The sequence below is a fragment of the Phoxinus phoxinus genome (assembly GCF_949152265.1).
Source record: "Phoxinus phoxinus genome assembly, chromosome: 9".
Taxonomy (NCBI): domain Eukaryota; kingdom Metazoa; phylum Chordata; class Actinopteri; order Cypriniformes; family Leuciscidae; genus Phoxinus; species Phoxinus phoxinus.
Window position 1 is genome coordinate 8775352 of NC_136884.1, and position 27230 is coordinate 8802581.

At 39.0% G+C, this 27230-nt stretch overlaps 1 protein-coding gene across 20 annotated transcripts in view; it reads right to left on the bottom strand.

The window, feature by feature from the left end:
* The window catches only part of grip1 (glutamate receptor interacting protein 1), a 215738-nt gene that overhangs the window by 90712 nt on the left and 97796 nt on the right, over nt 1-27230 (bottom strand). Inside the window, exon 1 of one of the 20 annotated variants that reach the window (XM_079622038.1) lies at nt 8450-8595. The exons of 17 other annotated variants lie outside the window; for them this stretch is intronic. In XM_079622038.1, coding sequence (XP_079478164.1) covers nt 8450-8558 — 109 coding nt within the window. In that variant the 5' untranslated portion in view covers nt 8559-8595. Of the gene's footprint in view, nt 1-1627; nt 1748-8449; nt 8596-27230 lie in introns of those variants that run through there. 2 more of the 20 variants (XM_079622036.1, XM_079622046.1) reach the window with 2 other exon arrangements.

Here is a 27230-nt window from a genome sequence, read left to right on the forward strand (position 1 = left end):
AGAACTATTGTATATATAAATAACACATTTTTCTTAAATATATATGCATGTGTGTGTATTTATATATACAAAATACACACACATATATTATGTAAACAAACTTTTATTTTCTATCCGATTAATCGTTTACAGCCCTGATCTATGCATGCATGCATGTATGCATGTATGTATGTATGTATGTATGTATGTATGTATGTATGTATGTATGTATGTATGTATGTATGTATGTATGTATGTATGTATGTATGTATGTATGTATGTATGTATGTATGTATGTATGTATGTATGTATGTATGTATGTATGTATATATATATATATATATATATATATATATATATATATATATGTATATATATATATATATATAGGTATTTACTCATAAAGCAGACATTATTTTGTGATTGATCTGACTCATGCCTCAAGTCTAGCCAGTGGGGGGAAAACATGCATAACGGATCCAATTTCTTTCCACATTTTGTAAGTGTACTGTACGTGAACTAAAAATGTCAAATTTATGGTGATTTCTGCTGTTCACACTGTCATCCACAACAAATCTGTGTCATATGTGGGGGGATCCAATTTAGGACACATTCAACCATGTTGTAGATGCATTAAACCCCAGGAGGCAAGATCCACAGGGGAAACCATATAACAGACACACAACAGTATTACAAGCGTGTCATCATGGGAAAGCAGATGTGAACACCTGCAGGTACAAGTTTACACCAGATATTTTTAAGACCAGAAATCAGTGCATGCAGAAATAAGCACCATCCAGTTAGAAACTGGTTTGTGCATGGATGAAAGGGATCTTCATTCTGGCTGAAATGCTTTTTTTTTTTTTTTTTTTTTTTAACACAGCCATCTGGGTATTTACTCATCTTATTGAGGTCAAGTGTTTTCCCCTGAGGGAGGACAACTTGCAGTATTTATGACAACACCATTCCGCATCTCTTAAGCAATGCCAAGTTTGTTAACTCACACGTCAGGGTGGAATATACAAAAATAATTCATTGGTGTAGCAGTCCTCTCATAAGAAAACACTATTTATAGTCATTGCACAGTGGGCAAAGCCTCTAGTCAAAGAAACCCACCAGTCAAAATGCAACATGACACACAACTCATCATGTTAAGTTAGCAATAGAGATGCTTAAAACAAACCCTGAGTCGCAAAACATCCGCCTGTGTTTCCCAGGCACACCAGGATCAACAAACAACCAATATTCCCAAACCACAGCATGAAGCAGTGAGCCTTCAGGTATAATGAACAGGGGAGAATCTGTCAGGCAGATGCTAAGAAAAACAGCATCATTGTTCTCCTACAAGTGCACTAAGATGACCAGCAAACTACGGCACTCCACTGTTAAATATTAATGAAGGGGGGCGGGTGTGCGATACTTCAGTGCGTATTTTTTGCCCCAGGCTTCATGCAAGAACATTTCAAAACAAAGGCGCGCGTTTTGATGACCATCGTTGGTCCATTCCGCTGTGCTCCATCAGGTCCGGTGACCCCGCTCTGCGTCTAAATGCCCTGCGTAAACGTCCGTGTATCATACAAGCACGCGTTCGCTTAACGGGGAGGGCTGCATGAGGTATTATCAAGGATGAAAACAACCGAGACCGTACCTTTGTTCACTCTCCGCAGTATCTGGCATCGGCATTTGAAAGAGACGGCTATCATTCTAGCTCAGCCGAAGCGCTCATCCAAGGGCTGCGATGAAAACGGTTCCTCGCACACACATAGCACAGGCGCCGTGTCCCACAGGAGAAAGCCAGACTCCGAACGCGGTGCAGAGCTCGAATCATACACTACGTCCCTGCAGCGCTGAGATCCGTGCTTTATAATGGCAAATCATATTTCCCCCCACATATAAAATCCATTGGAACACGCGCGCAGCAGAAGAACACGCGCAGCGCGGCTGATGCGTCTCATCTGAGACTCAGACTGATCTGAATGGGCTTTTAAAGTTGCATGCTTGGTGTATTCAGTAGTAGTCGTGTACCTGAGCACAGCAGGAGACAAGCGGCTGTTTCGTCGATAGAATTAGTTATTTGCGAGCAGTGTCAGATATTAACTTTTCCATTAAAATGCATTAGCTATTTGCCACTAGAGTTGTTTTTAATCCGTTAAGAGGGCAAAGTTTCAATTTAATCAATTCATTATAATAAATTCGCAATCTGCATAATTCGATTTAGAATGTATTACTTATAAAGCTGTACAGTTTATATTCCTAAAAAATGGAAAAGGAATGACCCCCTTAAGCCATTTCCTTGGGGATTTTAGAATAGCTGTTCTGAATTTGATTGAAACAAATTCGAATTATTCAAATTACCATTAAAAAAAAACACAGGGAACGCATGATAAATTCATTCACAAATAATCCATAACCACATTTCGCATCTGGATGGCATTATGCTATATTATATTATATTAAACAACATTTATAATATGTATAATCTTATTATATAACCATTCGGGATAGACTGAAGTTATGCTTGCCATTTTAATTTAGATGCTTATTCAAGCTGGAAAAAAAAATGTAACCTTACATAAGAGCACAATTAAGAGCCTATCAATTCCCCTGACTGGAGAGCAGAATAATTATCATTAGGAAAAAAATAATAATAACAGCCCATTTTTCTGTCACTTCAAAAGGAGAAATACAATTGAATATGCAACAACAGTGAGATTGTTTCCCACTTTCAAAAACACATTTCAGAACTGTTAATTAGCCAATAGTGTCTGTTTATTTACTTCTTAAATTTGCATTGTGCCAATCATACATCCCTAATTGCAATCAAGAGTGGGCTGGTGTGATTCACACTGTGCTCAAGCTCAATGCTGAGCAGCGGACCTTTTTATAACAGCGATAACATGCATTTAGGTCAGTGGTGGCATCTCTTCGCATTATCAGACATTTGGAGGCACGATAAGCCTAGTGACAAGGGACTGCGTATTAAAAGGGTCTATCTCTGTTTGTGTATGAATGAGTCTTTAACGTGAATGAAAGTATTAAGGTCATCGCCACCATACTCTGTTCCTCCCTTGACGCTTGTAAGAAGAGTCTGAGATAACGGTTAAAACTGCTTGCCTGAGATCAAAGTGTGCGAGCTGAGCTCAGGGTCTAATCTCTCTTTTCAACCCCCCTCGTTTTCTTTTATTTTTACTCCCTTCATTTTAATTTTGTCAAGCTTCCAGGTTGACAGTCCAGCAGAGTGGATCAATGTTCCTGAAGAGAGGGACGAGGTTTAGAACTAGGATTATGCATACTGATCAGATTACACGCATACAGGGATTTGTGTGTCCATTTGGATAAATAATGCTCTGGACTATCACCACGTCAAGACGAGAGATGCATGTGCATGTGGTTCTCTGTGGGGAGAGCTTGCAAGTGCATAACGCCGGTCTGTTAAGTGGTTAATTTGATCTGCACTCTGTAGTTTGAAGGTTTAGAGGAAATGTGCTGCCTCGAAGAGAAATCCACTGGTGCAGGAGGAGATGGGAGCGTGATTTCCGCTCTGTGCAAATTTTATGGAGATGTCCGTGAACTGAGGCACTCTCCCACTGTTTAAGACCCGCCAGTGCCACATTCGGCCCATCCTCTATGTGCTCGGATTTAAAGAATATGACCCAAGAAGAGAAACAAAGGGAGTAAACCACAGTCAGTCGTTTCCATCGTGGGCCCAAGATTAAACCATTCATTTGAAACTGAAAAAATAAACTTTAAATCCAGCATGACTCTATCCCAAAATAGTACGTGCAAGCTCTAATTTATGCATCCCACATGAGAAACCCACAATACAAATGTTCCCTGCTTGGGATGCACGTCTGCATATAATATTTAATCAACAAAGAATCAACAAAAGTTTAAAGACTCCATGAAATTGCTTGACGAGTGAATTTTCATTCTTTGTTCACATCGAAAGGTGTTACGTTTAAAATAGAGATCATGATTCTCCTATGATTCTGAATAGACAACTAAACAAAGTAACTTAATTTACTAAGTCCCGACAAAATGCAGTCCAATTGAATTACTTAATTTGAATTAATTTCTCAAATGAATGATTCAATGACTCACTCATAAAGACTTAACTTGTTTCATTACTGAATGAATTGACCTGTTTAAATGAATCTCTTGAATGAACAATTTAATGACAAATACATTTTTAACAGTATTTTGTCGCCACCTACTGGTGTAACACTGTGTGTGTGTGTGTGTGTGTGTGTGTGTGTGTGTGTGTGTGTGTGTGTGTGTGTGTGTGTGTGTGTGTGTGTGTGTGTGTGTGTTGTCATGGACAAATCAATATCCTCAAGGTCCATGACGACTACCTCAATCTCAATTATAGGAACCACGAAACATTCCTAAATAACAGGCATCGAGTCTCTTGTTCGTCTCCCAGGATGGAGCAATCAATTTTCTTGGGATGAACATGGCAGCAATGGCAATCAAACACCAGTAGGATGCTTTATGCGTTCTCATTACAGCTCTGAAGGTGACAGCTGACTTAATGGGAAACCTCTCCACAAGGGCTGTCCCTGCATTTACATTTGCACGTGGATGAACACACATAATTGGCAGGTTTTGATGTGCATGGATGCATGTATGATTCAACATGACATACGTGTGCAGAGGTCTTATTAAACAAAATTGTGAAGCTGCAAACATGACAATATGGGGGTCCTGGCAAATCTGTCATTGGATGGTGAGTGTGTTCATGGCAACTGCAGTTGGACAGATGGAAAATACACTTCAAATCTCCTTGGCTCACCATAGAGTCTATTATTTATTACTTCTCTTAATGGCTCTCCCGAATGAATTTTTTTTCCCCCTTAGTAAATCTGAAGAATTGAGAACAGTTTTATAAGACCATTATTACTAAAAGAAAGAAAATGTCATTCCACCAAAAGAGGATATAGCTTAGCTGTCAGTATCATGAATGCTGTATATCTCGAGGTTGGGATTAACCAGACCATGAAAAATCGAGCCACCGTGTTTTAGACAAGCAAGCTAGAGGCAGGCCGGGAACATTTTCCCCACAAAGAGCAAAAGCAGTGAACTATTATAAATGAGCAGTAAAAACCCTTCAGCCTGTAAGGAGCAGAAGGAACAATGGCGGGAGCTGTCCATCAGCGCTGGTGCTGAAATGGCGAGGATTACAGTTTCCCCTTATGTACTACATTAGCGGCCTCTAGCGGTGAAAGCGATGAACTGCACTATCAATCAAAGGACTCAAAACAGATTTAATGCTGCAGGGTGGTCACAATTCAAGCCATATTTAATGTAGCTTCAATAAATCAGGGCATTCAAAAAATGTAAAGCTCTTACATACATATATAATTATAATTTTCAGCCTAGATAAAGAGTGTATCCTTTCGCACCTCATCCCACTCGACTGGACTGAAAACTGGGGCTGTGTGTGGGCCATTAAAACAAGTAAACAAACATGTTTGTGGGAGCAGCTTGAAATGAAGCGTACTTAGTGCCAGTGCACATCATTCTGCTGGAAGAATCTATTTAAAAACGAGTAGGGTACATGAGGACTCATTTATACTGAGGGCTGTAATGTGGGCCGAAATAAGTCCTATTCCTTTTCAGAAATAAGACCCTGTCAATTGATATTAAGATTAATTAGAGCAGTTCATACTTTTCCAATCACCAATAATACAGTTTTAGTGTGATCAATGTAGCCTAATCTTCACAGGAACTGAATCTGACATGGTCTTCCACCAATTGTAGTAAATTGACTTGAGCTTGAATACTTAAGTACATAAATTGTGGCATTTCTGTCAGTTTAGTTCATCTTTAATATATTATGATGCATGGCAAATCATAAAATATTATTTGGAGAAAATCTGTGTCTTATTTCTTCCCACTTACAGTTAAAAACAGTCATTGGAGAGCCTAATAAAAACTTCATCTGCTTAAAATAATGTGTTGAATATCTTATTATCCTATGTTAACTTTGACTGCCCTAGAATACATACAGAAAACTGTTTATTTTCTCTCAATTTGATCAAATTAAGTTAAGTGACAATATAGCCAGCACAATAAAGCAGGCACATACACATCTCTCTCGGTCTCTCGTTCATTCACTGTTGTAGTTTCAGAGAAAGCTCTATATTGATTCAGTCTAATGGAAGTAAATTGAAGCCCAGGCCATTACGTGCAGAGTTTGCATCACAATGTTATGCAAATGAGATGCTTCTAATGCGTCTTCAGGGTGCCATTATAATATGAAAATACATATTCTTGTTTACATGGATATACTTCTCGCATTGTCGTACTAGTTGGGAAGCCAAAGACTTCAAAAGGGTGATGCAGCGGCATTACTCAACTGAACTGCGTGGCGACCCCAATTATCTGTGCAACCTGATGGATAGTGCAGAGAGAATCTTGTTAGTTGGTTTACTTTTGCGACCCCTGATAGTGCTGCGCAAACTAAAAATTGGCCAAACAGAAGTGCAGCGATGATACACCCTGGCCAGCTTTTGGCTCAGGCTCTCAAAACAATATTTTGAGTAAATGTAGTCGCATCTTGCCAATAAATATATACAGTATCACCACCTGATGCCATTAAATGTGGCACTTAAAATTATACAATGTAGCAAGACTCCCATAATATCCTCTCATTAACATTATTTATATCTTTAACAGATGTAAATGTAACCAGTTCTACTGACCTGATCCGAGCATTATTCGAACCAGGGTCTCCGGCGTGGGAGTGAAGGCTCTAGTGTCAGTCGCTAGAGCGCCTCTTGAGATCAGGGGAGTGAGGTTTACACGCACAGCCCTTACTGGCCAACCACAGTTTACAAGAACAACTTGGGAAGTTTCACAAACACCACCATGATTCATCAGCTCATCAGTTATCAAACTACTACAACAATCTATAAAAAGACGCTCGGTTGGCAAACCACTACTGCAAGACTGCCAATGCAGGGACCCAATATCTCCCAGCGGACATGACTGGACAATTTAAGGATGTGTGGGGGCCAATACCACTTTATGGAAAATTGACTTGGCCTTGAGCAAAATAATCTTCCATCAGGACCATTTGCTACTTAGGACAGAGTGTGTTTGGGTAAAGTTACTTTTAAAGTAATGTGTTACAATATTGCATTTTGTCACTTAGCTACTTTTTATGGAAAGTAATGGGTTATGTTACTTTTGTGTTATTTTTTCTCACCTGGGCTGGGCTTGCTTCATTTCTTTTTTAACAACAAAATATCTAATTTTGGCAAATGTACTGTAAAGGTCCTTTCACACTAAAAGTGAAATGAAAAAGCTTCAGGCTGAAGGAAGTGCAAACTCACGTCTGTTAATAAAGTGAGATTAAATACATAAAGTATGTGTATTATTTAACACATTTAATTAATGCAAGTTTGTGTAATATTCTTGCATTTCAGTTTTCATTCATTTTTGAGGAATACTGATGTTTAGTAAATGCTCACATTTAGTCTAGAACTACTATAACCATCATGTTTACACCACACACACAATACCTCTCCACTTACTCACGATTTCTCTCAACATGGGGACAGGGGACGGACGGGTCAGTCAATAAATGGGGAAACACAGTAACTTGCATTATTTGAAAAAGTAACTCAAGAAAACAAAATATTTTGTTGTAAATTTAAAAGTAATGCATTACTTTAGCTACTTGAAAAAAGCAATGTGATTATGTAACGCGTTACTTGTGATATGTGACCCCCAACACTGCAGGACAAATGCCAAGAAGAGACAACCAGACCACTTCATCTGACTGAAATTATTATTTTGCAAGACCAAAAGCAAAAGCCCACAGATGTCCCTGTCAGACAGGCTCGTCTTCCAGCCAAGGTGCAGTAATAGGTCTAGTCAAGCATCACCATATCACAGAATTGACTTAAGTGGCTTTTTCCAGATGAAAGAGCAGCAAGGGAAAACCGACGGATAGGGATTTAAAACACAAGAGCGCTGAGTGTCGCCACTGTCGCTACACAAGAGAGCAAAATTAAACTCTTCTGCCGGTTCGGAATGCCGCTTGCAATCAGTTCCATTGTTTCAGGGAGATTGTACATCATTCCCGACGAAACGCTGAGGACGGAGATTCCTCAAACAAACACGGCCATGTTTCCCACAGGAAGCCGGCAGAAAGAGTTAACAAAAGATTCTCCACCATCCACTCCCTTTGAAGGCCACATCAAACATTAAACGCATGCTGTTTGCTCAAGAAGTCTCTCTCTCTCAGAAATATGATCCACAATCCCTTGGAGAAGCATCATCATTCTTTGATCCAAGTGGATTTTGAATGCAACTTTGTAATAACTACAGTATTATCAATAGGCTATGTCTCTTTTCCATAGCTTGGCTTTGCTTCAATATCACTGACCTTGAAAACCCCACTGTTGCCTAACACTTTCAAAAATGAGTTGTTTTCAGTTTTCCTTCCAGCTCCTGTTCTCACCTTGACTGACAACCTCCTCTCCTGCACCTGCCGCTTCCTCCTCAGTGTGACAGTGTCTCCAGGAGAGCGGGAGCGGGACCCCGGCCCAGCCGTGCAGCAGCCGTCGCATGATTCTGTGCTCTGACCTGGGAGAACAATCCCTCAACCTCTGCGCCTCTCTAATCGACCCTCTCCTCTCCTAAAACAGGGGCTAATTGATAGACCCAACACCATTATGCACACATAAAATCTCTCTTGCCTCCACAAGAGGGCGGCAAAACGTAGGTGGAGGGGATTGTCGCGTGTGCACGTGAAGGTGGTTGCCATGGAAATAGTGCGGTCGGTCTCAAAAGGGCGGATCTGAGAACAGCAGCGCGTGGCTTACAGGAGTTGACAGGAAGTGGGACGAGCCGCCGGCAAAATATGGGAGCAGAAGTCCCTCTTTCCAAGTATTTGCGTGCGTGCGTGCGTGCGTGTGTGTGTGTGTGTGTGTGCAGTGTGTGTGGTGAGGCGAGGTGAGGTGAGGTGAATAATATGGAGGAGCTTTGAACAAGCAACATAACCGCATGCAAAGCACAGGGTTACAATATGCAAAGCAGCTCATGAATATTATGCATATGAATGCTTTCTCTGCAGGGTGGATTTGTATGTCTGCACCATATGGATTTAGAGGGAGGATGATGGATAGGATAAGCACACAAGTATAATGACTTGATCATCTGACATCTGACTCAGCAAATGCACACAGCGCTGTTAATGCACTGTGTGTGTGTGTGTGTGTGTGTGTGTGTGTGTGTGTGTGTGTGTGTGTGTGTGTGTGTGTGTGTCATTGACTTTTCCCCATCAGAGTCGACGGCTGCAAATGAAAACCCCTCATTTAAAGGTCAATTGACCCAGAATGCTTCCTGTATAAGACCAGAACACAATGAACCACTGCAGTGAAGGGACACAGTCAAACAGAGAGAGAGAGAGAGAGAGAGAGAGAGAGAGAGAGAGAGAGAGAGAGAGAGAGAGAGAGAGAGAGAGAGAGAGAGAGAGAGAGAGAGAGAGAGAGAGAGAGGTCAAAGTGAGGGTCAGGTCAGGCACAATTTAGCAGGCCAATGTTAACTGATCAATCGAGCTCTTAATGATGTTGAGTTCGCTGCGACAAATGAATATGCCACTGACATTTTAAAAGTGGTTTGTAAATGAATGTAGAGCTTACGATGGCCAGCAGAGGGAGCCATTTTACTTGCTTAGTTCTTCTAGTGTGTCTTCTGCCAAACTCTGAAAACTCACTTAAAAAAGAAAAAAAAAAGTATTAATATATTAATAGGTTTTTTTTTGTTCTAAAGTGAGTATATATAAAAGATTATATCAGATATTAAAAGTATATACTTCTGAACCGTTCGGTTTCTGGTTAGGGGTCAGTAAGATTAAGAAATGAATACTTTTATTCAGGAAAGAAGAATTTAATTTAATAAAAAGTTACAGTAAAGACATTTACAATGTTATAAAATAACATTCTTACGTACTGTATGTAAAATGAATAAGTACTGTTCATTTTAGCTTTCTTTTAATTAAGAGAATCCTGAAAAAATATCCACAAAATATTAAGCAGCACAACTGTTCTGTTAACAGAAAACTATTATAATAATATTTTAGAATATTGCATTTTTAAACAAATAAATGCATATAATATAAATTAAACCTGGCCTGATTTCATTAATATTCAATATCATCAGTCACTCAGCCCACGTGGGATGACTGTGGAAACACTTGCTGGCATCAGAGACAGAGCATGGCCATAATAAAGGAATGACAGACAGAGCCCATCAATCTTCGTCAATGTTATTACTGAACTCTCGGCTCGGCTATCAGCATATCTGCATTTAATCAGGATCAAGGCCACCCAGAGGGCAGATGTCTGTGTGTGTGTGTGTGTGTGTGTGTGTGTGTGTGTGTGTGTGTGTGTGTGTGTGTGTGTGTGTGTGTGTGTGTGAGATAGAGAGAGAGAGAGAGAGAGAGGCTGGAAGTTCAATAGACCTGCACAGCCTTGAACATCTATGCCGATAAGAGCCTTGACAACATTTGACCTCTGCCGCCCGCGACACATCGCGCAGATGCTCTAATGCTGTTTTATCCTGCACACACCTGCTATCATATGCTAGTGCCCTTTAAGCTCTGTGAGAACTTGAACAACGGGTTTTCTGTGACACTGTTCACTGGTCCAAGCTGAGTTTCATGATGCATTTGACTGATGTTCAAGTTATCCTAGACCCCATTCACTTTCTTAGTACACATTCCTGATCTTATCATGCATGATTCCACAGTGCACACTTCTGCAAAGTAAAACAAAAAAGACATTGATTTTCAGCTGATGTCACAGATGGTGGAGAAAACAATCTTAACCAATAGCTCAATAGCAATTTAGTTAATGTTTTACTGTTCAATCTTGTACAAATTACTGTTGTAAGTACCAGGTTGTTGTTTTTTTTAAATTAAAACTACTAAAGAAATGAAACAAAAAGATTAGACGAAAAACTTCAACTTAAATTCAAAAGAAAATGAAAAACATTAGCTTTAGTTAGCAAAATAAAATAAGCTGAACTTGATGTACTGAAATTAGATTATTTTATTTGATAGGCCTATATTCCACCAAATATTTTTCTAGACTATTCAGTTAAAGATTTAGGCATAGTGTAAATAATAGACTGCTGTTAGAGGGGGGGGAAAGCCCTCAGTGGGCAAATATTTCCCCTTGAAAAAGTTATAAAAGTACATTTCTGACACCAGTCAATAGAATAAATAAAATAAAAACATCAATTATATGCAAAGTATATATTGATATGCTTGAGATGAACCTTTAGCCTCCGCGTTCAGGTCAAAAAGCCTCCTCAAAAGTAGAGGGTTCACGAGGGACGCAATCACCTGCAAACTCTTCCAGTTCCCACTTTTCATAATCCAATCAGTTCCCCATGGATAAAATCAACTCCTATCCAACATAGTAAAATAGTTTTTGAACACCATAACAGCAACTTGTGGAATGGAAGCCTGGCAAGCAGTAACAAAAAAATATATATCAACATATAAAATGTGTTATCGTTGCACTTGACTGAATTCCATAAGATGTTTTTGAACTAGTTCACAACATGTAACACCCAGAATGTGACAGTCTCTAAGCTCACAGGTTCTTTGGTCAGTCAGACACCATTTCCGTAGCCTTAGGGCTGTAGGTAATTGCTAGCTGGCCTCCGGCAACAGTAAAGTAAATCACATCTCCATTGGTTTGTCCCAGCCGACTGACATGAGTCTAAAAGAGGTGGATGACCTCTTTACAGCACAGCAGATGTCTTGGTGGGAAAAATTTAATAATTGCAAATGGTGCATTATGGGTGTAGTTGGCATCCCTCTTGCTGGTTGTTCCTTAAAGCCATAAAGCTTTGACAGGGGAAGCCAAGCAGAGAGTAAGACTGGCATTATGCAGGCCTGCCACCCCCATGGGATATGCAGATAAGCACTTCCTGTGCAAGGGGGAAGCGGTTATTTTCAGGGCTGCTATGCACGCCTCTTCTTTCCCAACCCCCAGATCTTATTAAGACCCAGCCAGCTCCACATCAAATGATTTCAGACTTCACAGTGCCTCCTGAAAGACGCTCCACAAGGCATTTCGGAGATTTGGACATCTTTTGTCAAAATGGATTAAATATAAGTAAATAAATATTTTAGAATAAATATCAAAATAGAAAGCCATTAAGGTGCAAATAATAATCTCATAGACATTTTTATTTATTTTTCCAGACCAAAATTAAATAGGTCATATTTAAAAAGTTCAGATTTACCAAATTGGAATGACGGGCCTATTTCTAGCAGATGGGAGTCGAAAACACTCCCTAAAATCTGTCTCGCGCACAAGAAGAAAATTGTCTATTTACTCACCCTCATGACATTCCAAACCTGTATGACTTACTTTCTTCTGTGGATCATTATATGGTATTTTGGAAGAATGTTTAACCCATTTTTTCATTAAGTAAAAGTCAATGGGGTCCAATACAACAATGACTTCCACTATATGGACAAAAACAGATTTTTCGAATGATTTTCTTTTCTTATATTTACCGAAGAAAAAAGTCATACAGGTTTGGAATGACTTGAGGCGTTTCTGGGACAATTCTGGGAGCTATCCTTTAAAAATGAAACACACGTCACCCATCAAACCACTGACATCAACATGACCTTGTAACCATCAACTGCCTGTAAATATTGAGCATCATGAAAAAGACAGGTCTCTCATTGATTCAAAAGTGTGACAGACAATGATATATTTTAAATATTAAAGAGACTTACCTAAATGGCGAAGAGGCAGCAGTGACAGCAAGAGAGGGAGAGAAAAAAGAGAAACATTGTATTAGTGCAAAAACATCTCAATACACTAACTTTTATAGTTTCCCATCAGAAATAAAAATCACAATTAGATCTCTTTAACAAAAAACACTGTAGCTGCAGCTTTGTGTATTCAGAATGTGTGACCTCTGATGTTCATTCATATCATCATCATCCCACCTCGAATAATGGGGAACTTTCTGCTGGAATGACTCTAACATTTAATAGTTTTCCATCTCAACGCACAGAACACCCTAACCGCACCACCACGCACACAAAGGAAGAAAAAAGTGCGACAATTTACATCTTTCAAAATGTTTTTCTACCCCAACGACTTCAGTGCTCGCGGCTGAAAATGCTAAAGGCAGGAGAGGAGAAAATGGCACATGATTTGACAATCAAATTTGCCTCTTGCTAATCTAAATCCGAGAGCACCAACAAATCAAATACAGCGTGCATGCGGTGAAGAAAATTAGCTCTGGGTCAGTGGGGAAGCACTTCTTGAGCCGCCCATAATGCGGCCCATTTTAATGACTGCATAACTCATAAAAACACATCTCAACAGCGTAATCAGGGCCTAATGTGGCCGTGAACCGCAGCTTTAGCTTGTTTACTCTGTGCACACTGCAGAGAGGTAAGAGTCTCGGCTAAAGATGACTCTATATCGAGACATGACAGCTGATGTCATCTCTCACCCGCTCTGGCGAGAATGACGTTAATGCTCCAATCTAACTGCGGATAAAAATGCCATTTAATAGCAGCGCAACCTTATTTACATGACATGACAGCTAGTCCCTAAACTCCATATTGCAATCAGTTGGACGTCGTCACATCATGATCACACCCCAATCATGGACAGAAATTCCCCTTGCTTTGACATTCTCTAACAGTTTCACTCAAAAAAAAAAAAGATATATATATCTTTAATAGGCTCTGATTTTATCCACCAGGAATTGATTAGATTATGAATAGTGGCCTTGATGTAATAGATGGGTGCATTGGAGGATGGAAGTTATTATATCATGATCTTTCCACACATGAGAAAAAAATAACAAGGTCAATTCTGATTTCATGTTGACATTAAACTGAATTTTTATTGTTAGATCAGTGCATTGTGAATGATGCATCACTGCATTTTTAAATCTTTAAGTCAAAGTATTCCTCTGTGCTGAGAACTCCAAAACCAAAATGTAAGTACAAGGCAAAGCTTTCAAAGAAACAACAGCAGGGGGTGTCATTCAGAAAGAGAGAGAGAGAAGTAACTAAACTACAAAAACCCTTTCAGTTTCATGGACCTTCAGTGTCTTTGCTGTTAGTTAAAGTGCAATGAGACTTAATGCAGGATAGGCTGGCCAGTAAATCTAGCGCTCCATTCTTAAATGAAAGCCAACATGCCTCTATTTCCGTTGAGCAGTACAGTTAGTGGAGGGTAAATGCAGTCCTTGAAAGCATGCTGGGCTGAGCAGATTTACTTGGCGACAATGTTTAGTTTTGGGTGTCTTATCCGGTGTTTTCACGCTGATGGTTGTTTATTGCAGAGGGAGATTGTTCTGCCAGTAGAGATGGCTGCGACTCATTGTCCTTTGGACATGGAGGACTGAATTAATTTTCCCCCTCAGTAAACACTGGCTTGTTCTCCAGTCCGAGCGATTAATCCAGCATGGGTAACTTCTACTGTCTAGGGAAATCAAAAGTTACTGTTGGAAAAAAAAAAACAGCACTTGCCCAACTTATCAGTTGACAGGCCATTCACAAATCCTCTATTGTGGTCTCATGGGATAGTACAAATAATAGGTCAAACAGGAACTTTTCACCTACTGATTTAGAAATACAATGAATTCAGACATACTATTTTCACATACAGGTTTTTTTCTGCCTAGTATTTAGTAGGGAAGTATGCGATTTAAAATGCAGCCTCAAATGTACTATAAGAACCGCTAGACAGTCAATGCAAAGTCCCAATTCCCCTCGAGACACAAACATAACTTTAGGTAAAGCGGGTGACAACTGTGATACAAATCTACAAACAAATGCTTGTGTGTGACACATTAGTTTGCGCTTGTGTGTGCGAGTGTGTCTGTAGGAGGGAGCGATGAAGAGAACACAGACGAGCCCTCTGGCTTTGCGATGTGGCCGCGCATCTCAATGAAGAGCAGAGAGAAAAGCTCTCCAGTTCCTCTGCTAGCGTGTTAACCAGACTACAGTGAGGGAGAGAGGGAACGCGAACGTGCTAGCCACTTGCTATTGAACCCGACCGTCCTCGGGAGAGATGCCGGGGGCCTAGACGTTAATTAAATCTGATCCTCTGCTTGCACTTGAGCCACGGGAGCCACGGCTGCAATCGTGTGCATCTATATTACTGCACCGACAGCCAGTTTCAGAGGAAATGCGTGATTGAACTCAAGACACGTCCTAGTGCAAATATTGTAGGGCCATATGATGATTTGGAACAATGGGGGATCTTTCACCCATAATGAAATGTGTTGAACCCTTTAGTTAGTGAGGAATGAAGGCTTATTTTGCAGAAGAAGCAACTATTTGGACAGGAAGAGACCATCTGACTCGCATGTCATTTAGCCAATCACAGATCAACGTGATTAGAATATGTGCTCGTCCAAAAGTACATGCATTTCACAGAACTCGGAAAACTAGGCGAAACATGAAATATTTTGCATATATTCTGCTCGTGGATATCTAGCCTACATAGTTCACCTAAAGCAAAACTCAGAAGCCCAGTTTCACAGACAAGGCTTAGATTAAGCCAGGATTAGGCCTTAGTTCAATTAGGAGAGTTAAGTAGCTTTTATAAATATGCCTTAGAAAAAAAAAACATTACTGGTACTCTTGAGACAAAACAACGCCACTGACAGTGCAAGTTGCTTTCAGTTAAACCAGCTCAAACATGCGTTTTAATCCGGGACTAGGCTTAAGCCTTGTCTGTGAAACTGGTGGTAAATCTTTCATTTAACGTTTATCTAATCCTCCTCTATCAACACAGTATCTTGTAAATTTTGACTTTGTTTCCAGGTGGACTGTTTGAAAACAGAAAAAAAAAGTAATGTAAAATCAGCCAATCACATCAAAGATTACCAAATTGAGAAAGTCCAAAAGGTAAGGGGATAATAGACAACAGTACCAATGAAATTAATCTCGTTTTTTTTGAGAGTACAGCCAATCACTTTATGGTGACAAACACCATACATACTGTATTGCCAATATGTTTAAGTATTAGATTTATGCTTAAATGACTGCATGTAAAGGACAATATGTATCCAGTCCAAGTCTGTACAGCATATAATACAGTACACACATCCTTTAGGCTTTCTATATAAAATATAGCACAAAATGAAATGCATTGCATGCTGGGAACAGCACATAACCTCCTCTTCTCAACGGAATCAAGGCCAACATCAAAGGGCCAGTGGGGTCTCTCTATTCCCAGTGGCAACCTATTACATAATAAATGACCACTGAATGATCTCAGCATACACTTGATTTCTGCACAAATTTCTTTAAAATTTTCTGTCAAAATGTAACATCGAAAAGCAAGTCACACTCCAATGGCCAAAGACATAAAACAAATACAATATTAAGAGTTTAGCTTTTGAATAATGGTAGCAAAATCTTTCCAAATACAGTGCATCCAACATATGGATCAAAACATTCAATGGACAGTTCACTCAATATTGCATCAAATTCGTTGTCAGACAAGTTGTGTAAAGAAATGCTTCTCTACAATCACAATGTGAATCTTGTGGTCAGAAACTTGAACCAGTCTCTGGAAAATGTCTATATTCCACACAAAACCAGGAATCGCTTCATGCATAATTTGCAAACCTAAAAAAAAAAAACATTGAAAGCAAGGGGTCTGACATATTTCTCATGTCATGTAGACCTTAAGGCTGTGCTAAAACAAGACTTTGACCTATATGTAGACAGTTGCTGTGGGTCAATGGTGTAAACCTGGTTCAGGAGAGACCACACAGCATGGCAGGGACAGTGTGTGATGCATGTTGCCGTTTGTTGCCGACAGTAAAAGCAAGCTTAGGTCAATGTAGCCCCGGAGACAATACACAACCTTCTTCTTTCAAAGGTACCAGTTTAATATTGTCTAACTGCTACAGTACCAGTATGTGTCCTGTCAGATTAGGAAATAACTAGACAATATTAAGGTCACTACATCATAAATGCAACTGAATTACGAGTCTAATTCTGATAAGCAACTTGATACAAAGAAATGCATATCAAACCCAGGCCAGCAGATAACATATCAAACAAAAACTATGCAGTTGTTGCACTATCCTCCAGATATCTCTACTGTGCACCAAACTGCAATAAACCAATATTCAAATCATATTTAAACGCTGTGCTTACAGGAAGCCAAACAACATTACAAACATGTTCCATGACAAACGATCAGTAAACAAGATATCTAGGGTCTTTCGAGTATCAAGTGTTGTGGCCTGGCACTTCTGAAAGCATACGGTACTAATTCCACAATTCCAGCTGACACTGAAGGCCAGAGATCTGGCTGAGGGTCTAACATTATCATGTCACCGACTCATCCGGGCTTCCTACGGGTTTCCAGAGTCTGTAATCTAAAACGCACGCAAAGATTGAGCAGATGTGGAAACATGGCAGCTCCATTATCAAACACCCGCAGGGAGAATGAGACGGGAAGCCAAAGAGGGGATGGTGGTGACCAAAGACACGAGAGGTGTGTGAAACACAAAGATGATGATGAAAGATGAGCAACACCTGGTGCTAAATGCTACAAACGCTTTATCATTATCTTCTGAAAAACATGTGCTCATTCAAGTGCTAGTTAGAAAGATTAGCACTTTACACAACCTGTTGGAAGCGTACAGCTTGGAGGGTTTCGAGGGTTAACTGATGTGACAAATACATTAGGAAAATAAAAATATTTTATTTTATTCCGAATGAAGCATGGCTCCATCACACATCAAGTGCTAACTGCAGTTATCATAAGATAGATAAGCTTCCTTATTTTATTCATTTAAGAATAGCAAGTGCAAAAGTCTGCAGAAATTGGATTAATTGTCTAGTATTTACAGATGTTAAACTAGTTTTAGGCTCAGATCTGTTCAGCGTTTTTACTAGGGCTCATTCTCATGGTTAGGGATATGAACAAACTTGTGTGTGTGTAACTTGTCCTGCACTCATCCTCCCCTCTTCTCACCCTGTCTTTTCTGGGTCCTTGTTAAAAACCCACACGCTTCCTCTATTTACAGCCTTGAAAATTACACATTGCACAGTGAAAAAAGACAGCTGTCCTCTAAACTTTGCTAACATAGAGTTGCACACAAAGACGCATACAAAATCACATGCCTTGATGAAAATAGCGCACACTGTTGTGACAGACTAAACAGCTGAAATACAGCACTCTCATTAACATTTCACGACTGCCAGCTACGCAAAAGGACATTACGTTAATCTTTAAAATCACTACATCACAAGAGTAACAAAAGAAAAGTGTCACAAGAACCGTTGACATAAGATAACGTTTCCCACGGGGCCTGTAAATGCTGAAACAGATAGCAACCCTGGGGGTCATAAATGTGCACTAGATAGCACATGTTTTTTATGCCTTTTTTTTAAACATACATTCACATCATATAACCAAGGCAAAAAATGGTCAAAACAATCGAGTTGTCAGTTAGCATAGCATATAGTTTCTTGTTAGTATGACATTGACTTGGATCATGCTCTTGAGCAAAACAAGCAAAACTTCTTCTAGTTTGACAAAATAATGAAAGTGCCGTTTTTGAAAAGTTCACATTTGCAAATATCCCAGAGGATGAGGTATGCAACACGCAATTGAATCAAACATCTGAAAATAAACCAATACAACAGAGAACAAAATAGTCCTCAGATGTTTGTTATTTACAACAATAACCTGTTATTAATTCAATCTCAAACCTTTAGTAGCAATTATTACTCCACCAAATGTGTGATGTAGTTTAAGATGGTTCTATACTGTTGAGTCAACATGGTTTGGTCTAAGGATGTGCAATGAAGTTACTACAGTACGGTTTTGGAACACAGTTTTGTCTAGCTAGTTAATTTCTCCATATCATATTAGTGAAGTAGTGAGTTACGTCGCTCTATGGGAAACACACCCCAGGTCTCTCCGCATATTGAATTGTGGTTAAACTTTGGCAAAATATTGAAAATTCCTGGCTAATGCTGAGATTATCAGTTGTCCACTCTGCAAGCACTCAACTACAATACTAATATAATAATTTGTTACATTTATATAGCGCTTTACTCAAAGTGCTTTACATAGGGGGGAAATCTCCTCAACCACCACCAATGTGCAGCATCCACCTGGATGACACAACGGCAGCCATATTGTGCCAGAACTCCCACCACACACCAGTTTATTGGTGTAGAGGAGACAAAGTGATGAAGCCAATCAGAATATGGGGATGATTAGGAGCCCATGATTATGGACAGAGACCAGTCGGCAAATCTGGCCAGGATTCCGGGGGCTACACCCCTATACTCTTTTTGTGAAGGACATCCTGGGAGTTTTATTAACACAGAAAGTCAGGACTGGACAGAAAAGCCCTAACCCCTCTGTTTAACGTCTCATCCGAAGAAGGGTGCTCTTTGACAGTATAGTGTCCCCATCACTATACTGGGGCATTAGGACCCACACAGAACACAGGGTTAGCGCCCCCTGCTGGCCTCACTAACACCTCTTCCAGCAGCAACTTAGTTTTCCCAGGAGGTCTCCCATCCAGGTACTGACTAGGCTCAACCCTGCTTGGCTTCAGTGGGCAACCAGTCTTGGGCTACTGCAGTCCAGGTGTAGAGGCCACTCTAAAGCCTACGCATAACTAGATTTACTTATGACCTACTTGCAAGCAAAGTCAAAAGATATTTTTCTCAGAGTAACAGTCTGCAACATTTACCGTTTCGCTGATCTCACAAAAAAAGGCAGCGAGTAGGCTCAAACTGTGTCCACATGTTCACAGCAGAAAGTGTATTAGTTCTCTTTTCAGCAGCTGAACCTGTGGCAAGTTGAGGACCCTTATACCGCTTCAGCCACACACAGAGATGCAGCAAGCCACTTAACAGCCTCTGTTGTTTAGAACAGCAAGAATTCTCCCAAGCGCCTGAGGGGGTGGTAACAACCTGAAACTTTTCTGTTTCATTCCCTCGCAGTGGACAGACCCCGTAATGGTCTCCGACAGGCAGTTAAAGGGCATGTGTGACAATGACTCAGGGCTCTTATCAATAGCCGCCCTCACATCCTTGTGTATGTGTACAACCTAGCATAATTATAGACGTGGGCCTGCTGCTATCAAGAGCTGTGCAGACAGAGATAATAGGCGAGAAGAGTTGTTTACCGTGCAAATAGAGAGAAAGAATGAGGGAAAAGACTGAAAACTGCCACAGAGAAGCACAGCAGTTCTAATGAGGTGAGCTGGGCAGCTAAACGAGGCAGAAGTTTAGGCACTGCAGGCTTATCCAGAGACCCGATTTGAGGGATTCCAATCTAATAGCTATAGCTATTTAATTTATTTTGATATAAATTGATTTGAGAACATCCCAGTTACAATCAGTTTGTACATAATTGCCTACAAAATACTTAAAAAACTCAAGCAGCTGAGAGGATCCACCACCGACTCGGCGACATCTGCAGGATGGGAGGTTCATTACAAACAATGTTTAATAAAAAAAAAAATAATGAAAAAGGATAGACTCAAATAATGAAAAGATCATTTAAAAAATACTGAATTGTTCAAATATTGTGATTAAAATATATTTATATTAAATATAGATATTAAACATAATAAAGACAGAACAATATATGTATCGAATATAGATAGATAGAATATAAGGACTTGTGTACGTCACATCCACCAGATCAATGTAAAGCATAGAGGCAACGACTGAACAGAGTCAGTCAGTCGAGTAGGAGTTTAAAGACTGCCAAAAATGAACTAAAACTGACTGCAGACAGAGGGAAAAGAGAACAAGGAGGAAGGAGTCTGAGGCGAGCGGGTCTTGATGTTTCTGCACAGAGAAAATGGCTGGAGGTGAAGAGCTTTTTTGTGGAGCGAGTGGCAGGTTGCTCTTTGACAGCTCCGCACCAGCGCTGGTGAAAAACGAGAACGGCAAGAACAGCGCTGGCAGATACGTGATAAAAATATCAAGGTACGTTAGGATTCAGACTGAAGAGTAGAAGGCAGGCGCTCAAGAAGACATTGCTTCCTATTGAATTACACTGTATTCTTAATGAAATCTATCAATAGATGATTTTGTTAAAGATTCATTATATTACTTACTCAAAATGGTCAAGATAAACATTTTTATTTTTTTTGTCTTATTAGTTTGCACACAAACCGATTAGGCTGCCAAGTTACCATCATGCATTCCCTGCTGTTATCATGCTAAACAATAGGGATGTCTAGATCCGATCACGTGATCGGAAATCGTCCAGATCACGTGGTTTCAGACTCGATCGGAATAAGACGTTACCTCCCGATCAGGACTCGGATATATATGTATATTCTCATTATTTTAACACATCTAGTTATGCGGTATACTTAAAATCAAATGACTCTGACTCGAGGGCAAAAAAACCTGATCGGGACATCCCTACTAAACAATTAGCCTAAATAAACAGCAATAAAAATAGCCTAAAGCTTTAGGTAGCACAATATAATATTCAATATAATATCAAACTATATAAAACATTTAATTTTATGCATTATCCTAATTTAGTCATTAAATAATTACTAATTTGTGAAAAACATAATTTTGCTAATTCTGATTTAATTATCATAAACTCAGATTTTAATACATCATTTTAATTAAGAGACATTATAGGTTCTTGATTACTATTTAAAATCCATTAGTCACACACACCCCAGGACTACTAAAAAAAGTAGATTAAGAATGTTGAAAAACGAAAGAAAATTTAAAATGTTGTTTAAGCGATAAAAAAACATCAATGTAATCTCTATATTCATGTGATCAACTACATCGGGATAATCTGGCAGACACTTCTGATCAGTCATTTGATTTCACACAGCTATACCCTTGGGGATTGAATCTCACATGACACCAGGAAGGGATATGTCAGCCTTAATCAAACGGCACTAAAATAAGAAAACCTTTAACAGTTTTTAATTAGAAACATCAGTTTTTGCCTTGATAGAGTTTCTGGTTCACTCACATCTTCCTCTCCAGCTAGTCAGAATGAGGTTATCAGTGAAACTGCAAGGCTGGATAGAGTTTAAAGAAGTGGTGGCCTGATGTTGCTTAGAATTTAAAAAAATGAGCCAATCACATGACTAGATAAAGCCATCCAATCGGACCAGGCTGTAGCTATGGCTTGCTTTGTACTATTCTTTTGGGGTCAATTTCAGGTTTTGCTCAGAATCAGACAAATGCACCACGCCATCAAGTAATGCAATGAAAACTGTACATCAGGCTTGAAACTTTGCACCCAACAATGATCAGATTGCAGTTTTCAGAGATGTGTCAGACTGGATTCTCTTCTCCATCTTTCAGTCAGTCTCTGCTGGAAACCACACTAAAGACATCAACCATCAAATGCAATTAACAAACGGATCTGCCAACAAACTAGAGGTGAAAGCTCTAAAACTAGCCTCATCATGTTTTTGTTAAATAAAAGTGTCTGCACTGTAGCCTGATTTACTACCCTGCATACTTAATTTAACTTTACCAAAGTCTTCTAAATCCATATGATATATTTATTTAAGAAACATTCATATACACATAATAAAGCAAACAACTTTGGTGCTTAATGATAGAGATGAACTAATATCATTCTGGCAATTCCAATAAGCTAGACCTCCTTATTTGTATGCTTTGGCTGATAACTTCTAAATCACCAAATATTAAAATTAAATACACAATGCCTTGAATGAAAGATGAGATTCTAAAAATCATCTAAGCAATGGATGAATGTCTACAAAACACATCAAACCCTACAGAACGTATCAGGATGTATACAGTCTCCTGAAAGTGTTAGAGGAAAACCCTATTTACAGTCAGCCGAGGTTAAAGACACATTGTAAACATGCAACTTGCAGGTAATGACCATCTATCTTCGCAGAGGCCCAAAGCCAGAGCATAGCTAACAGAGAAGGTTGAAGTAATTGTGACCTCTAAAACTATACATGTACTGTATATACAGTCCTAATCACTGAGCACAGGGTAAGAGCCTTTGAAAGCCAGCCAGCAGCTATGCTGTCAAATGACTCATGTAATATGGGGAGAGAGGTGGCAGCCACAGGCACAAATGGAATCTAATGTAAAAGGTTTAGACCTCAGGTAAGCACAGAATTCTTAAAATAGGCCTGGTTCTGTGTTCGGCTTTTCAAACAGGAAGTGTAAGGACGGGAAAATGCGACTCTAGATTAATGTCCTGTCTCGAATTTCTCTATTCTGGTGCAGTGCTGCATTACAAGCCACAGGTTTATTGTGAACAGTGTGTGTGTGTGTTAGAGAGAGAGAAAAGGAAAAAGTAAAACAATGAAAAGCACATGAATGTAAGTGGTTGAGAGAAAGTGTGTGTGTCGGTTTGGGAGAAAGAGTGCGTGACTGGACTCTACAGAACCCAATGATGTCCATGACCCAAGAGCTGTCCATGAAGCTAAATTATCAATGAGTCTCTCAGAATTATATCACAGCCGAGTGCGCTGACCTTTAATCCGCCTCTACAGCCAGCGTTATGCTTCGCCATCCCGTCCCCTCCATGGAGAGCCTAGTTTTCATTTGTTACACTTCTATCTACCCATCATTCTCTACTACTATACTACTTATGAGCTAGTATTGTTTTTCACACAAAGCCTGAGTAATATAAAAACTAACGTATGAAAAGCGAAACCAGTCAGCTGTCAGACCAAAAATGCTATATATAAATATAATTATAAACGGGCTCTTAAAGTGTCCTATTTCTATAGTGCTTTTAAATTGTTTGCTGTAATCTTATCGTTCACATTTTTGCTAGAGTATGGCAAACTTTTATCTTTTATCTAGAATTAAAATAGAACTAATATTGGTTGAAAACTGATGTGGTAACAATATACTGCACACGTTTACACACAAACACTGTATAGAGTAAATAAATGGAGTACAGACAGCAGCTTGAATCTCAATGCTCCTCAGCCCAAACCCATCCAGTTGTTTGTACATGAGACTTTAGGAGACCTGAGATTGGTGTTGTGCTGTGTGTTGTTAAAATATTAGCCCTGACTGCAGTGGGGGGGATCAAGGGAAGCCTATTAAGATGAAATAACCCGATGTTGTTTTTTTCCTGACTCGATCTGTCGCCTCTTTTCCCTCTATCGCTCTCATCGTTTCATGCTCCCCGTCTCTTTCAGACCTCATTTCCTTCATGTCAGTCTTTCACAGAGATTATCCTGTCCTTTCATCCACTCGCTGTGCATCTCTTTCTAAGCGTAAAGTGCGCGCTGAAATATCTGTGGGTGGTTAACAGGACTTGTTATTAATTTGCTTAAGTCATTATTTAATGCATAAATACCCAATACACATCGCTCGACTGGGAACGGAGCACTGCTGTGTTAAAGGAACCAAATCATATATTCCTGGAGCATGTGAACATTCTTCATCGTATGCGTTCTGCAGAAGAAAGAAAATCATAGAGGATTGAAACAACATGAGAATATTCTCTGCACTAGGCTACTTCGTTGCGGAGTGATTGTTTTTCACTGGAAACAATTTCAGCATTCAAGTAGATTCAAGCACTTCCTGAGAACATTTCCCACTGTGTTGCAGAGAAATATCAAGCTATTTTTGGAGGTAAAACAGGGTGGTCAATCATTTCACACCTACTCCAAACAACAAAAAGTCGCAAATGGAAAAGTTAAAGTATTCATATTATCAGGTATGTTCCTGTGTTTGTAATGAGGTTTCTGGAACAAAATCCACAAAAGATAAATCGCACAACTGCAATACACCCGTTTCAAAAAAACTCTTAAAGGTATAGTTCATCCAAGTCATCATTTAGGCTGTCCACCTAAATGTTTTTAGCCAGCTGAAAAGGCCAGACACTTTACTAAATTATTTTGTTTGTTGTTGTTGTTGTCTGTTGTCATTGGATGTGACGGTTGGTCTGTGTGGTATTTGACCCGCCCCTTCGCCACTGTGATTGGATGCTGAGTAAAAAGTGACAGTGATTTTCATTTCATTCCAAAGTTTTCATTTTTCAACTCTTGGCGACCAGTAAAAAAACAAAAACAAGTGTGCAATGATTAGCTTTAAATAGACGCTCTGTGCCTCATCATGCTGCTGCCGTTTTGAAATATGTGGCGCTACAAACAATATGCTGGCCTTAGGAAAACACGCTTTGGTGGACACACAGCCTTACTCACCCCTCATGTTGTTTCCAAACCTGTATGACTTTGTTCTGTGGAACACAAAATACGATATTTTAAAAAAAAAACGAAAATGTTTGTCGGGACCCTACTGACTTACAATGTGTGGGTAACATCATTGGAAACATTCATTTTGTGTTCTGCAGAATAGAAATGCAGGTGTTGAGGTGAGTAAATAATTACCATTTTTATGTGAACTGTACCTTTAATACTTCCCACCTTGTAAAGCCCCAAGCTCTTTGTGGTAGCTCAGTGTGAGGCGCTTCCCTCACAAAGGCTGCATAGAGGGCTGCTGACTCACATCTTTTGTGTGGGTTGATTGAAGAGAGCCAGGTATGTAGGAAACACTACAAATTGGTTTTGGTTTAGAAAGGCCCTGATGCTTTTTTCCCCTATCTTAAGCCCTCTATTTGGGCTGGCTGAGAAGTCACCATTTGGGAATATCATGAAAACCCACAACTGCATTTTATGAGCACTCAAACTTTATCACACAAAAACATACACTGCATTAATAAAACATTTCTGAAGGATACATTTAAAAAAAGAGATATTTAAAATACAGTACATATCAACAAGCAATTTACAATTCCTTCATTTCCTGTCTCCTTTTTACGAGACCTATATATTGAACTATTGAAGACTGGGTGAAATCACAAAGGTGTTTAGTGCAGGTTTTCTGAATAATGCACGCCTGAATAAATCCCATTTAATACCCGAGTGCATACGGGGGTTTCAAGCATGGCCAAATTCATAGCAATTATCTCTTTTTCCTGCCATTGCCTCTCCATCCAATTGAATTAGTAAAATAATGAGCTGGAATTGAAAAACGCTTAATGACTGTCGGCACTCTGCATTTCCTACTATTTATTTATTTATTTGCCAACTTTGATGTTCCAAAATGAATTCCTTTCAGTACACATGAATGGCATTTAGGTTTGGTGAAATTCGTCATCGAAAAAAAGTAGTTTTGCTTCTGTTTGTATAGAAATAAAAAGTATATAAACAGCTACTCAATGTATTTCTTGCCTTGTTTTTGCATCTTCATGATGACTCGCTTGCTTTAGTCGTCATTTGTAAGTCGCTTTGGATAAAACCATAGGCTAAATGACTAAATGTAAACATGTACATTATAATTATAAAAAATTATAATTAAAACTGAATTATAAAAAAATATATATTAATATTAATAATAATATTAATAATAATAATAATAAAAGTGTATAATAATAATAAAAGTGTATAATTGTTATAATTAGAAACTTTTATAGAAGTACTAAAAAACTATTTTACAAAAATGATGATGGCCATAAAGATGAGACGAATAAATGGCTTAAAATCAAATCAAAATTTATTTATAGAGCACCTTAAAAGCCACAGAGTGAAGCAAAGTGCTGTACAATTTCAAAAGGATAAAATAAAATACAAATAAAACAAATTTAATCATTAGAAAAAGAAATAAATAAAAAAACAATAACAAAAGAAGCATCTAATCCAGACCTAATTGTCCTTACTAGCAAAGGACTCAAACAAATACATCTTGTGATGGGTTTTAAACATGTTTGCAGAGGTAGAGGGTATAAAAAATATACAAAACGCACCTTATACTTTATCCTAAAATTAACAGGGGATATATGATCCCTCTTTATTTTGTTCGTCAGCAACCTTGCTGCCGCATTTTGTAGCATCTGAAGATGTGACAGTGAAGACTGACTTACACACAGGTACAAAACATTACAGTAATCAAGGTATGAGGCATGAATTACTTTCTGCAGATTACTGAAAGATAAGACAGATTCAAGTTTATCGACATTTCGCAGTTGAAAAACTATTCTTCACAACCGAGTCAAACTGTCAAAAATAAAACCCATATTCTTAACATAAGTATGCAATAACTTAGACATTGATATATTATTTAAATAGCTACTAGGGCAAAAAACCTATAATTTCTATGTTTTTTTAGTTATTATTCATTCAACATTGTACGTCTATTCAAAAAGTGATTTAACGGATATATCATCTCCAGACATGAGAGGCAAATA